At 45.7% G+C, this 13803-nt stretch overlaps 1 protein-coding gene across 1 annotated transcript in view; it reads left to right on the top strand.

Moving 5' to 3' along the window:
• The first annotated feature begins 2437 nt into the window (after positions 1-2437).
• The window catches only part of LOC149338280 (uncharacterized), a 273452-nt gene continuing 262086 nt past the window's right edge, over positions 2438-13803 (top strand). The window contains exons 1-2 of the mRNA XM_089550727.1: positions 2438-2669; positions 6827-7009. Coding sequence (XP_089406853.1) covers positions 2543-2669; positions 6827-7009 — 310 coding nt within the window. The 5' untranslated portion in view covers positions 2438-2542. The remainder of the gene's footprint in view (positions 2670-6826; positions 7010-13803) is intronic.

Here is a 13803-nt window from a genome sequence, read left to right as displayed (position 1 = left end):
TCTGTGGAGGACTTCCACGAAGAGATTTGCATTTACTGTCGTCTAGGAGGGACCAATTTTTTATGGGCGATTTCCTTGCAATAGGCGTCATGGAACACAATCAATATCGATTTGACTTTAGAGTTCGACATCCGCGCGTTCCTGGTGTGCCGCTCTGAGCGAGTTCGACAGAAAACGCGGCGGCCATTGCGATGTGCCGCTGCGCATTCTCTTTTTTGGGTGATATTTATACACACACTTTCCATCCAGCAACATCTTTCGTTAAAAGTTTCGATCACTGTTAACTTCTTGCAACAATTCGGCAGAAACAGTCACCTTGCACATGCTTCAAAATTTGTGGCATAATGTTTTGTGCGTACCTTGCAAATCATCTGTGTCCAGTGTCAACTTGACAAACTTGCCTCTTCGGGATCCTTAGCTCTTGTCCAATGAAACGGAAACTTAAACGCCGATCAGTGCTTATTAAGCATGTACAATCGGGGACAAAAGTCTCCGGACCACGTGTTCCTCTAATGAAGCCGATAGCTCTGCTATTAGTCGGCGGCTGGAGGCCACACTTGTGGAGGTAAAGGTTAAATGTTTGTTCTTTCATCTCCACAAGTGTGGTCTCCAGCCGCTGTCTGATAGTAGAGCTATAAGCTTCGTTTGAGGAACACGTGGTCCGGAGACTTTTGTCCCTGACTGTACACAACAAACATTAGCGCTCGTAACCATCGTCGGACCCTTGCTCATCGTGGACGTCTTCTCGGCTGTCTGTAAAGTCTTTGTCTCATTTTAACACTCGCAACCTGAGCATTGCATCCTTGTAATAAGCTGTATTCATCATATCCGGTAGGGGACTTCCTCGGTTTAACGCAAAACTTAACTGTTCCAACGTTCGTTCCATTGTTTCCTAAACGCAGTGACTGTTAAGCAAGCCCACTTGCTTTGCCTGTTCCAAACCAACTTAGTCCATCGCGTTGTGAAGCTTAAGATTCTCCCACCTGCCCCCGAAGCTAGTTTCCTAATAAAGTGGACGTGCGCGCAGCGCCACGACTTGCCTCCTTACTCTCAGGACAGAGACTGTATATTGTCCTGTGTCATCTTGATAAAATTTGCTCGTTGTATGAACTGCTAGATTGATTCCAACGAATAAAAATGTGTATAATTTGCAGACAGAACGAAAACCTCACTAGCTCATACTCCTTAATTCTCTGCTGTGTGTGCCGACGAAGCGGAAAATCTGTGCGTTACAATAACGGGACCCCTGGACTAAGCAGCCTACACTCTTACAACAACCACAAAAACCAGTCCTATTTTATACTTTTTCAATACAGCTCAAATAAGCAATCAAAATTCCGAAGGAGACATCGTACCCTGCTAATATCAGGACGGCGATTGAGTGCGCGTGCATAGCATAGGGCCACTTCTCAAACACTTCTGGCTCTTAAGTTCCTTCTGAAATCTGCGAGTTCAGTATCAGGCTTACAGAAAGAAGGGAGATTCTACCGCGGCAGCCCTAAAGAAAAAACAAACATAAATCATATCGCAACTCCAGAGTTTTTAAAGTAATTTGTGACCTAGCCTGCATAATTGAAAATGTGCACCTAACAGAATTTTATGCAGGATTACACTCTCCCTTGTTATCGCGGCAGACCTGTTCTGTGTACTTTACAGCAACAGTCTTCTATATAGAACTACAAAAAACATGATTTTGCGCAAGGAAGACGAGAATTTTGGTCGTATTTTGGTCGCAACTGTGTCGTCGACTGGGGGTGCTTATCTCTGCCTAGAAATATAACGAACCTCAACTTTTTGTGCAAAGTTATGGGTGATAGCGCGGAAATTGATAAAGATCCATACAGATTTTGATTTCCGATAACACGACAACTAGCAAAGAGAGATAATGGCGGAAGAGATCATCCCTACGTGAGAAGTAGAAGAAATCATAGTGCCGAACAACAGCTGCAATGGATAAGCCCAATAAATAAATTGGCAGTATTTTCTTGTCAGCAAACCCGTGACAAAAACAGCAGATGAGTATTTCGCACCTGACGCATGCACTTAATAATGCCCCGTAGGATGCGATGAAATAAACGCGGTCCCGAAACCAACTACAAGAGGGAAGGACCAAAAGAAATAACTTTTTCTTGCTTGTTCCTTCCCGAAAGTAAGATCTTTCGGACTGGTATTTGGTCCCATTGATTGGGGTCTGCAAAGAATGCGGGTGAAGCCATATACATACACGGAAAGAAAAATAAATGCTATGACGCTTATTGGTTTGGTCTTACGCTGCTTCTAGTCGCGGTGTCCTTCAGTCATGCATACGAATCAACGAGTCCGGCTGTTCGTTGCACATCACTGGGGCAGTGGGGACTGATTGGCCACCCTCTCTTCTGGCTCGAATTCAGAGCTGCGCTTTGGAATTGAGTCGCTGGCCGCCAGCGAGCTTTGCCCTCTTCAGCTGTGAACGGGGTCTCCCTCCTCCTCGCGCGGGTGCGAGAAGGCGAGTTCAAAAGCAGGGCCCGGCCGCGGGGCCCCGCCGTCACCCGCCGTCCACGACATGGGCCGGTCCGACGCAGTCGGGCTGCTGCTGCTGCTGCTCTGCACCGCGGTCGGCCGGGCGGAGGCAGCGGCCAGACCCCAGATCGACTACGACTACGTCGTCGACAACAACCAGACGGACGACGGTGGGTGCGCCCCCTTGCGAGAAGACGCTTCGCTGCTGCTATAGGGCGCATATTTCGAGAATCAGCGCAGTCTGGGCAGATGTCGTTTCTCTACCGCCTACGACTATGCTCATGTCCCCATAGCGCTAGACTGGCGCACTTGTCATTACTACTCCTGCTGGCTTGCACTTGTTCAGGACGGGTTTATCAGCCTAACTACATCCACTGCAGAACAAAGGCCTCTTTCCCGCGGCCGCGCTGTCACCGCAAAAGTTCCTAAACCTGACATAGACCAACCTGGCTCTCTTCCGCCCGTTACTAGGTTTGCCTTCTGTTTCATTTTCCCTTCCTGTTACATGCCTTGCCCATTCCACTTTAATTTCAGCTAGCATAACATCAACTCGCGTGTATTCCCTGATGCCTTCTGCTTTTGAGTGAAGCTACAAAAAACAACGGACCAACTTCATTTTAGAACAGCGCAGCGATCCATTGACTGGAAAATGATAGGTGCACCGGTAAGAGATGGAGAGTCGAGTCGGACGGATGCAGTAGCTGCGTGCAACGGTAACTGATCGGCCAATCTGATGCAGAAGTTTGTTGAATAAGGCTACTTTTGAAGAAAAATGTCGGTCGATACCCTGAAAAGTGCGTCACCGTCGGATTACTACACCATTTGCAGGACTGCTCGCCCCTTTCAACGATTGCTCCGATGTGTTCACGAGCTAGGCAAGAGAGTCGCAAAGCTACGCATCGTAATTTTCGTAACCTGCTCAAAACTTGGAAAGCCTTTATGCTTTACGCTTCTCAATCATTTACTGCTGGAAGAGCAGATATGCGCCTACATCCAAAATGTCCTGCCAGCAGTGTTTTACTCATTGCTGGCTTTATACAGGGTGTCCAGGCTAACTTTAGCCAACGGTTAAAAAATGAGATATCGTAGGTAGGCCAGGGAAACCCCTTACATAACCTACCAACCGGCTTGTGCATCTTAGGCAATTTTTGTTTAGCAATTAATTAATTGACATTTAAGGTAATTTTTCTAAATGCGTAAATATTGACTTTAGACAGCAGATGCGAATAGCAAAGTTGGAGAGCACCTTCAGAAACCCCTCTTCTATTTATTTGCGATAAAGAAAGCCTCACGCGTCTCTTTTTTTCTGAGCTCCACAGAAAGCCCGCGAAATGTAAAAGAAAACACCACGTGATAGCGCATTCGCGCGCCATGATTGTGCTACTCTCAACCGTGGCTTGAGTGAAGGAAACGAGCTGCTGGTATGGCGCGACGACCCCACTGCTCCGGCAGGCCGATATGTCGACGGTGGTTGGGGCGCTGGCGCAAGCCAGTCTGCAAGCGTGACTATGCAACTTGCACCGTCTCGCTTGCGGACTGGCTCGCGCGAGCGCCACTACCACCGTATCCATCACCATCACCACCGTCGCAAATAAACAGAATGGGGGTTTCTGAAGGTGCTCTCCAACTTCATTTTATTTTTATTTATTTATAGATACTGCGATCTTGTACAGATCATAGCAGGGTGGCACAAAACAAAATACAAGCATATAAACACACACAAATTCATAACATTTACAGGTACTTTTCAAACAGCAGTAAAGAATTTTGATTAACAGTCTCGCTATTAAGTTTATTCCAATCAGTAATTGTCCTCGGAAAAAAAGAATATTTAAAGCAGTTATTTCGCGCGTTCAAAGGGGTTATTGTTAGTGCATGCCTTTGTCTCGTGTTATAACCTGAGGAATAAGAAAAATAATTAGAGGTATCAACTTTATAATGTCATTTTATAAGCTGGAAGAAAAACTTTAATCAACAAACACGATCTCCATCAACTTCATCTTCTCTTCGTCTTCTCCATCTGCTGTCTAAAGTGAATATTTACACATTTAGAAAAACTACCTTAATTGCTACTTAATTCATTGCTAAACGAGAATTGCCTAAGTTGCACAAGCCGGTTGGAAGGTGTATGTAATTGTTTTTACTGGCCTGCCTCAAATATCTTATTTTTTTAACTCTTGGCTAAACTTAGCCTGGACACCCTGTATATTGTAAATTCATTATGGCATCGTGTCTGCCGGTATATGAAACCTCTTACGACCCAGAGTACTCTCCCACATTCTGCCAAAAAGCAGCTATTCCAATCTGCAAGACTCACTTCGCCACGACGCGTGTTTCAGCGATCGGTCGAAGGAAATGGCGCCGTCACGCTGCTAACGAACCGGTGCTCCCCGGAACGCGTCATTCATGCCGCGTGGAGCGTGGCTGCAATGGATTGCTTCAAATTCAAATTCAAATTTATTTGGCATCAACAATGATGTTACAAAACTCGTGATGCTACGGGGTGCTAGCAAAAAGCCTGTAACGGCTTGACAAAGGCCAGCACCTCGTTCACAGAGCAATACAGCAGTGGAAAAAAAGAGATAGCGATATAAACAAAAGGAATATATATATGGCGACGGCTTTACATAATCATAAAAACACGTTAAGTGATCGGGCTAACATTGGGGGTTCATAATTGCGAGTGTTAATGTCTTAAGTAATTACGCATACACTGATTGATAGATCACTTGGACGTGTAATCAGAAGAGTTCAGAGCGTGTGGTAGTGTGTACATCAGCATTTGGCGGCCATAGTTAGTACGGGTGTGAGGAATCTTCCATGTCTGACTGCTTCGTGTGCTATATGCTTTCGCAAATGGAGACAGGGTCGCAAGGTTTTCACCGATCGGATCGCTGTTCGGATCCCCTGACAAAGTCCAATATAAATATCGCTGTTAAAAGCATGACATACGTTGCTGCTCTGGATATTTAAATGCAAATTCAGAATTTCTGAGTAAAGAGTAGAAAACTAAGCTAGTTGGTTTATACTTCTGTGTGACAGTCAGCTTCGTTCTCGTTCTGTGTGTTTCTTTCTGCGTTCGCGTTTTGTTGTTCCTGCTGTACCCACCCAGGAGAATTTCTGTCTCTTTAGCCCACGTTGGGTACAGATCAGTGCGTCACTTGCGGATGACGCATTGAATTTAGGATTTCTAGATGCGCGCCGAAAGAAAGTCCGTCTGAAGTTTTTCGCGCTTCCGTAATTGAGTTGCTAGTGTTGAACGCGAAAAATGTGCGCACCAACCACTCTGCAACTGTACTCGTGTTGACCATCATTTTAAGGTTTGTGAATCTGCCTTTATTGTGCAGAATGCCTTTCTTTCCAAGGGGGATTTGGCAATAGAATATATTAGCGAGTTGTGTTGTGAGCGTTACATCACGTGACGATTTATTTTCATTGCTCTAAAATTGCATGCATATTAGTTTTTGCATTTGTTTCTTGTATACTTTTTACTCTTGCCACGGGCAAAGGTGTCATGACCCATGCATTCCTGATTATGCAGCCTTCAGTATTTTTAGTAATATTGCGTGACCAACGACCGCACGGCATGTCGGCGCCTTTCTGCACAAATAAGCGAGGTATTGGCGAGAGTTCGCGCAAGCGCGCAAAGTCCTCTCCGGTGCGAGTGTCTTTTGCTTTCATGTTCCCTTCCGGAGAACACAGGCACTGTGAAAGTATCTGCGTTCTAAAACCCGGTGTAAAGTAGACACATGCTTCACTAAAGTTTGTCATTTCTCGCGTCTTGTTTCTCTTTAGAATTAGTGCATGCCAAACGGAGCTAAGATGAAAAAGAAATACGAGACTGAAAAGTCATCAGCATCCACGGAGTAATTCCTGGAATGTGCATATTCTGAATTCCCACAGCTAGCTTCGAAGCGGCAGCACAGTATCGGCGTCCATCATACAGTCGCAACGGCTTTTTGAAAACATATCTTGTGGCAGGGCGTGTGTCCTCCTGAAGGGAACAGCGGAGGAAAGTACTTTTGCACTGCAGAGGACTTTATGCGCTTGCATGGACTGTCGCCGATATCTACGCGACAGCGCTTACATGCTGCGCGGTCGACGGCCGTGCGATGCGATTAGAAATCTGGCAGGCTGCACATCCCACACTTTGGCGTTGTGGGTATCTGGATAAATATCATTGAACAAATACGAAGCAGCGTTTTTGTCTGTACGTCGAAGCCCCGGGTTCCTCCTTAACTGCTAGCATTACGTTGCTCACAGTTCAGAAGCGGGCAGCTTAGCTCAAGTGGCAGCTGTGGGTGCAAATGAAGGGCCGTGGTTGCAGGCGACCACACGTCGTGCTCCTACGAGGGCGCCACGTACGCGGACGGTGACGAGTGGCAGCCGGACCCGTGCACCACGTGCAAATGCCTGCTGGGCAGCAGCGTCTGCGACACTGAGCAGTGCCCGAGGTTGCAGTGCGGAGACCAGTACGTGCCACTGGGGAAGTGCTGTCCCGTCTGCACAGGTTGGTGCTGCTGACTCAGGCTGCATTCGGGCTGCTTAAGGCACGCGGGCGTACTTCCCTAATGATGATGACGTAGGAGGCCAAAGAAGAAAGCTTCTTTCAGCTCGTGCTTTCATACTCTAGTAGAACGTTCCGTATTGTGATCGCAATCACTTCGCTCGTTTTCTGCGAGTCCACTGGTGCTTACAGGTCCTTTCAGTCCAACCGTATGAGTGGTTTAGGCTGACCACCTCTCTAGGTCCGCTTCCGAAATGGGGAAAAAGCGTCGCACTGACTCCAGTAGACGTTCGTAACTGCCATGCTCTTCCACTGCCTGTTTTTTTTTCATAGCGTGAAATGTTTGCAGCAGTCATAAAAAACTATCTGCATTAATATTATTTTCAAACATAAAAATAAAACTGCAAGCATACCCTAGAATCTTATACCTCGATATTATTCGCCATCTTTCGGTCGCTTGCTCAGGATGGCATGGCATTTCAATGGTGGTGATCAGAGCTTTTATTAGGAGGGGGCAGGAGGTATGTTTGGGTCAGCCCAAAAGGAACCGATCCTTACCAGCACTAGGCTGAGGTCCCTAGTTCAGACACCAGTGGCGGCAGCCGACGCCCGGGCGCTCCCGACGAAGGCTTGTTGCGCCTGTAAGTCGTGGCAGCCGAGCAGGGTCGCCTCCCAGTAATCCCGGGTTGGGTTGGGGATGGGGGAATAGCCGGGCGGCTTGTCTTAACTTTCTTTTCTCCGAAAGATTGTACTGCACTGCACAATACCAACAAAATGTGAGAAAGCATATGACGGTCTCATCTAAGGTCACATATTTGCAAAAACACTGCTTTCCTTTAGAAGTAAAAGGCAAATACATCACTTGCTGTGGGCTTGCCCGGCTACAGCTTCAGTGAGACGACGCTTCCTAAAGAAGGTAGGCCTGCGATGGGACGTTGCAGGCGACTATCGCAAGTGGACTAACGATAATCGCTTTATCGTGAGCTTTTGCCGCTTTTTAAGCGAGGCTGGTTGCACTCCTTCTTATAACTTTCTTTCCCTTTTACATCATGCCTAATGGCAAACACCTCGAATAAAAAAAAATGCATCACATTGTGCTAAGCGGTGAGGCACCCTTGCGGATTTTTTTTCTTTATTTATACTGTGCGCGTATTGATGGATCACTACAATAGCGGAAACAAAACAGGAAATCAAGCAATTTGAACAAATCTGATAAGCCCTATAGGGCAAAACATATAAATTAACAACTGATCCGACCGGACAAAAAAAATCTATTAAGTGCAGAAAAATTTGTTAAACTCCAGCACACTTGAGGGTACATATCCAGGGTAACACTATACACTGGCATAAATATCAAAGGAAAAATGCAGATTAGTTAACAACTCGGAGGCTCGAAACGCGGCCAGTACAGCTAACGCTCTCAAAGCATAAAGAGAAGACTGACGGAACTATGGTATCGGGAAGCATGTTCCGGTGCTTTATCGCACTGGGAAAGAAATTGCACCTCAGTGCATCGTTACACGTTACTGGAAGCAGGATATACATGCTGTGGCGGTGTCTAGAGGATTCTTGACCAGACTCTCAAAAAAGTTGAACCTGTAGAATTTTATTTCATTGTTGATATTAAGAAACAAATTTCAGCCTTTCGTACTAGGTCCTTAATTATAAATTTATAATGTTTTGAAGGGAGGAAAACTACCACAATTGTTGGAGATTAATCAGAAGGCGGTCCCTTCTATGAACCCTTCACAGTTTGTTGTGGTTTTTCTTTGTGTGGAGACCTCAGACAATTTTTGAGCTCTCACTAACATGTATAACCAGTGCTCTATAAACCGAAATTTTTAATTTCGGCGCTTGCGCTCTCTAAATTGCGCCTTAGATTCCAAAGCGCCCATTAGCCTTAATATATATTTCCGCTACGTGTCTATTACAACTGAGTTCACTTCATTATAGTAAATCTAAATATTTATGCTCCACTATCCTTCCAGGCTTGCTGCCATGTATACGATAAGCAGACTGCAGGATTTTCTGTATATTGATAGAAGTTCATACAGATTTGATGGGTTTGATTAACATTTTCCAGTCATCACATCACTTATTAACGGTTTCTAGACTGCACTTTCACTTTAATTGGACGCTGAGAGAGTCGATCTTATTAACTTGCATTTCCTGTAAAATCATGGAGCATATAATTTTTTCTCAGTTAGCTAGATTTCTTGAATCATTTTCGTTTTTCACACCTACACAACATGGTTTCAGGAAGCAGTTTTCCTGTGAAACAAAGTTATTATCCTTCAGCAACGAAATTCATTCGATTCTTGATGAAGGTTCAGAGGTCGACGTCATTTTTTTAGATTTATGCAGGGCTTTCGATAAAGTGTCCCATAGTCTTCTGTTGTATAAGCTTGCTCATCTTCATATCGATCAAAATGTTCTAGCATGGATTCGTTGTTTTTTATCTAATCGCTCGCAGTTTGTCTGCGTTAACGGTCTTCAATCCTCTTCTATGCCGGTTACGTCTGGGGTACCGCAAGGATCGGTACTCGGACCTTGTTATTCCTTGTGTACATTAATGATCTGCCTAACAATATAAAATCATCGATCAAACTTTTTGCAGATGATTGCATACTGTACCGTGAAATTAAAAACAATAATGATGTCAACTTATTGCCAGCTGATCTTAACTGTATTACTGACTTGTGCATTAAATGGAAAATGGTTTTAAACACATCAAAATGCAAAGCCATGCGCTTTTCACGTCAAGGCGTCTCGCCACCAGCCTCTTCCAGCATCAACAGTGCTTCGTTAGCCTCGGTTATCTCGTATAAATACTTCGGTGTACATCTCACATCAAACTTATCCTGGAACCAGCATATCACCTACATTACTGGAAACGCTAACCGCATGCTTGGTTACATAAAAAGAAACTTTTCTAATGCACCCACTTGAGTCAAACTCCTTCTGTATGAAACACTGGTTCGTTCGAAGCTTGAATACGCCGCGTCGATATGGGATCCTCATGCTAAGTCACTTATATCTGTTTTGGAAGCTGTTCAGAACCGTGCCGCTCGTTTTATCCTTCACGACTATGGTCGTACATCAAGTGTCACACAAATGAAAAGCACACTGTCACTACCATTACTTTCACTGCGCCGAAAAATTTCACGACTCTGTCTTTTCTTTAAGAGCTACAATTTCAATCATGTTTTGAAAAACGCTTTGCTCATTCCACCCACGTATGTTTCATCGCGCATTGACCATCCACGCAAAGTGGGCGTTCCACCTTGTCACACTACTGCTCGCCAAAATTCTTTATTCCAACTACATCATCCGAGTGGAATCACTTGCCAGCAGATGTGGCACTCACCGACGATCTCGAGCATTTTAAGAAAAAGTTGAGTGCCTGCTTTTCTTGCTCATGACATGTGTGCCCTTCGGTTAGTAGTGCGACATGAACTCTGTGTTCTTGATTTGTAGTTTTGTTTTTGTTGGTTTTTGTTCTTTTCTCCTTTTTTTTTCTTCATCTAGGCTTCCATGAATTGTTGAAATGTGTAATAACTCAGTGCAGTCAACAATATGTAGTCCTGTAACCCGTGATTATATTCATTTTTTGTTATTTGTGTTTGTTCCACTCCCCTCAATAATGCCAGCAGGGCCATGAGGGTATTTGAAATAAATAAATAAATAAATAAACAACAGAGTTGTCGCCGAACAATCTTAAAGGAAAAGAAACTAGGCTTGGCAAGTCATTAATGAACACAAGAAATAAAGGTGGCCATAGAGCACTTCCTTGAGGTTCTCCGAGGACACCAGATGTAAGCTGAACCTGTGCGCGTCTATTTCAAAGCACTGCTGAAGGCACTGTAGGTACCAGGTGAACCACTTCCTGAAGTTGGAATGTTTAAACATTGTATCGATTTTCAGCTAACACTCCCGGTGAGAAAATTTATCTAAAGCTGTTGAAAAATCTAGATAGATAACGTTTATCTGTCCGCTCAATTTTATCGTTTTGGAAGCGTCATGTACCAATTAAATTGAATGGGCGATCGTATGTAAAACCGTTGTGGAAGGAATTCTGCACTGGTGATAAGCTATGTGTTAGAGTGCATGAAGGATCCTGAGGGGACGTCGGAGGAATTTCAGCAAATTTATGTACATAAATACATTCGCAGAATCCTTCGAAGGTGTTCTACCATTGGCGTACAGCAGTGAGCGTTTCAGATAAGATACGCGAGATCAACCAGCTTATGCTCCATGAAAACAATGCGGGAGGCGATTATGCATGAAAATATAGCCCTGTCCTGTTCAGTGGCTGTCCCAGAGCGTGGTTTTAGGGGGGAGGGGGGGGGGGGAGGCGGGCAGATTTTTGTATATCAAAAAAAGAATAATAGAATAATAGAAATAATATTAGAATAATAGATTTTTTATTTATTTTTCTTACACAACAAATTTTGTGCGTTTTGTTGTTGAAAAATAATTGGCGAACGATATAGATGTTATACCATTACTCATTCTTTGAATGAGTAATGCGTTTACGCGAGGAATATTCATTTCGATACCAGGGGAAACAAGCCGACGGCTGAGATATCCCGCCACGGCATGTCCACGAAGGTCAAAACACCTGCGCCGCCATTTCACCAGTGGGATTAGTGGCCTTCATTACTCAGTTCTGGGAAGTGACTTTGTTCCGCCCTCAGTCCCCTCCGACAAGGCGGCTGTTCGGCGCTCCTTGTCAAGCCAAAAAGGGGTGATCCCCTCGCTGGCGTCGCTGTGTCCCATGGTAGGATAAAGACATGAATGGGTGGCTCTTTGCCGCCCAGGCGAGGTTGCTGGCCACCGCAACCGCAGGTGAATGGCACCGCCGTCGCCGCCGCGCTAGTGGCATGGCAAGACAACGGTGGGGGCACGGCAGGACCACGATACCTCGACAATCACTACGAATTGTGCTCGTATAACTACCAACGTGTAGAACGTGGAATTGCGGGAAATAAGACAGCCGCTAACACGGTGAACACACAAAGTAGGGAGCTACTTGATGCATCACGGAGGAAAAAGCTGTCTAGTTCTACGTCAAAAATTACATCTCGCGCTATGAGAGCCCGAAAACGGACGTCCGGGAAAATATGCAAAGGGTTTTATTTTTTCGGAGGGGGAAGGGGAGGCAACCGCCCCCTCCGCCCCCCCCCCCCCCCTCCCTTAGGACCGCCACTGGTCCTGTTTGACCTAGACGAGATTCGGCAATTAGTGACTGAGGTAAAGAGACAAGATCGTGGGAGGTTGCTCATTTTGCTAGGAACCGCGCTGTACTGTTTACCACGGGAAGAAATGCACACGATGGTAAGATCAGATAGACGAAACGCGTACTGAAAACTAATTTTATTGCTTGAAAAAGTACTCCTTTCTCTACAAGAACGTAAACGTGATAGCGCGATAAAAGGTTGCCACACGATCCAAACACCCTATACGCGAAGGTACGAAAGTGCAGCCTTCTGCTCTGAACAGCATTATGTCGCAAACCATTCCAACTGACTATAAACGTATACCAATGAATTCAGTGCTACCAGACTACGCGGTGGCTCAGCGGTTATGGCGCTAGGCTGCTGACCCCAAAGACGCGGGTTCGATCCTGGCCGTGGCTGTCGAATTTCGATGAAGGCGAAATTCTAGATGCCCGTGTACTATGCGATGTCAGTGCACGTGAAAGAAGCCCAGGTGGTCGAAATTTCTGGAGACCATCACTGCGGCTTACCTAATAGCCTGAGTTGCTTTGGGACGTTAAACATCCATAAACCCCTAAACTCCTATTTCAGTGCTACCCTGTTTTCTTTTCCTGCGGTCCTAATCTCGTATGCTTCGGTAAGTTCCCATTCAGTTTGCGCCTTTGCATGAGCTAAGATGATAAACTGACCATTCTACTTTACGCAAAGATGAAAAATGAAATGAAATGATTGCGTTTGTTTGGACTGGCCTCAAATAAAAGCTAAAAAGAGGCAGGTCGCTGAATCTGCCTGGCTTTGAGAGGCCAGCGGATTGAGTGTGTCCCACGGGATCTGCTGACCTCTCAAAGCCAGGCCGATTTAGCGACCCGCCTCGATACTCTAGAATCATCATTGCCTCCGCTCCTTCATTTGGACAACTTTACCCCATTTTTATCAAGAAAGGAACACCTCCGGCGCCGCACACGTGCTCCCATCCCTCCGTGGGCCGTACCCCCCCCCTCCCGTGGCCTTACCCATGTACAGGAGGCTGGGCTTCGGAAGATCCGTGTCGGGGTTGCCCTCACACCAGCCGTCACGCGGCAGTGGCCTCAGTATCGGGATTTCTCTCCTCGGCATGGGTGTCCGATATGTGAGCGCGAGGACATTGAAGCCGGCATTTACCACTTAGTGTGGGACTACCCTGCTCTCAGCCTACAAGGATCAGGCGCCTGAAGGTGGCAGGTCTTTCAGCGCGCAACCCTGCTTCATATATTATCTGCACGCAGCGACCACGTCATCGCTCACTACTGGACTTCATAAAATCAGCTGACCTATTCCCATTACTTTATTCATCACTGCATCCTTCATCACACTTTTGCGTATTGATGCCCCGAGGTAGTAAGTCTCATAAAAAAATTCCATGCATGAAAATATTGTAGCGAGAATACGAGCTGGCAGTGGCGCGGGACGCAGCGTTCCCGCTAGGACAGCGGCCATTAAATCATCTCATTGCCATGAGTACTCTCGTCTCATTCTTCGTGTGGCCGCCTCGTAATATTTGGTGTGAGGTGCTGGAGAATCATCGGCATTCTGGTCTTG

The sequence above is a fragment of the Amblyomma mixtum genome, chromosome 6 (genome assembly GCF_055824585.1).
Source record: "Amblyomma mixtum isolate Tamu chromosome 6, ASM5582458v1, whole genome shotgun sequence".
Taxonomy (NCBI): Eukaryota; Metazoa; Arthropoda; class Arachnida; order Ixodida; family Ixodidae; genus Amblyomma; species Amblyomma mixtum.
This window is presented reverse-complemented; position numbering and strand designations above follow the sequence as displayed.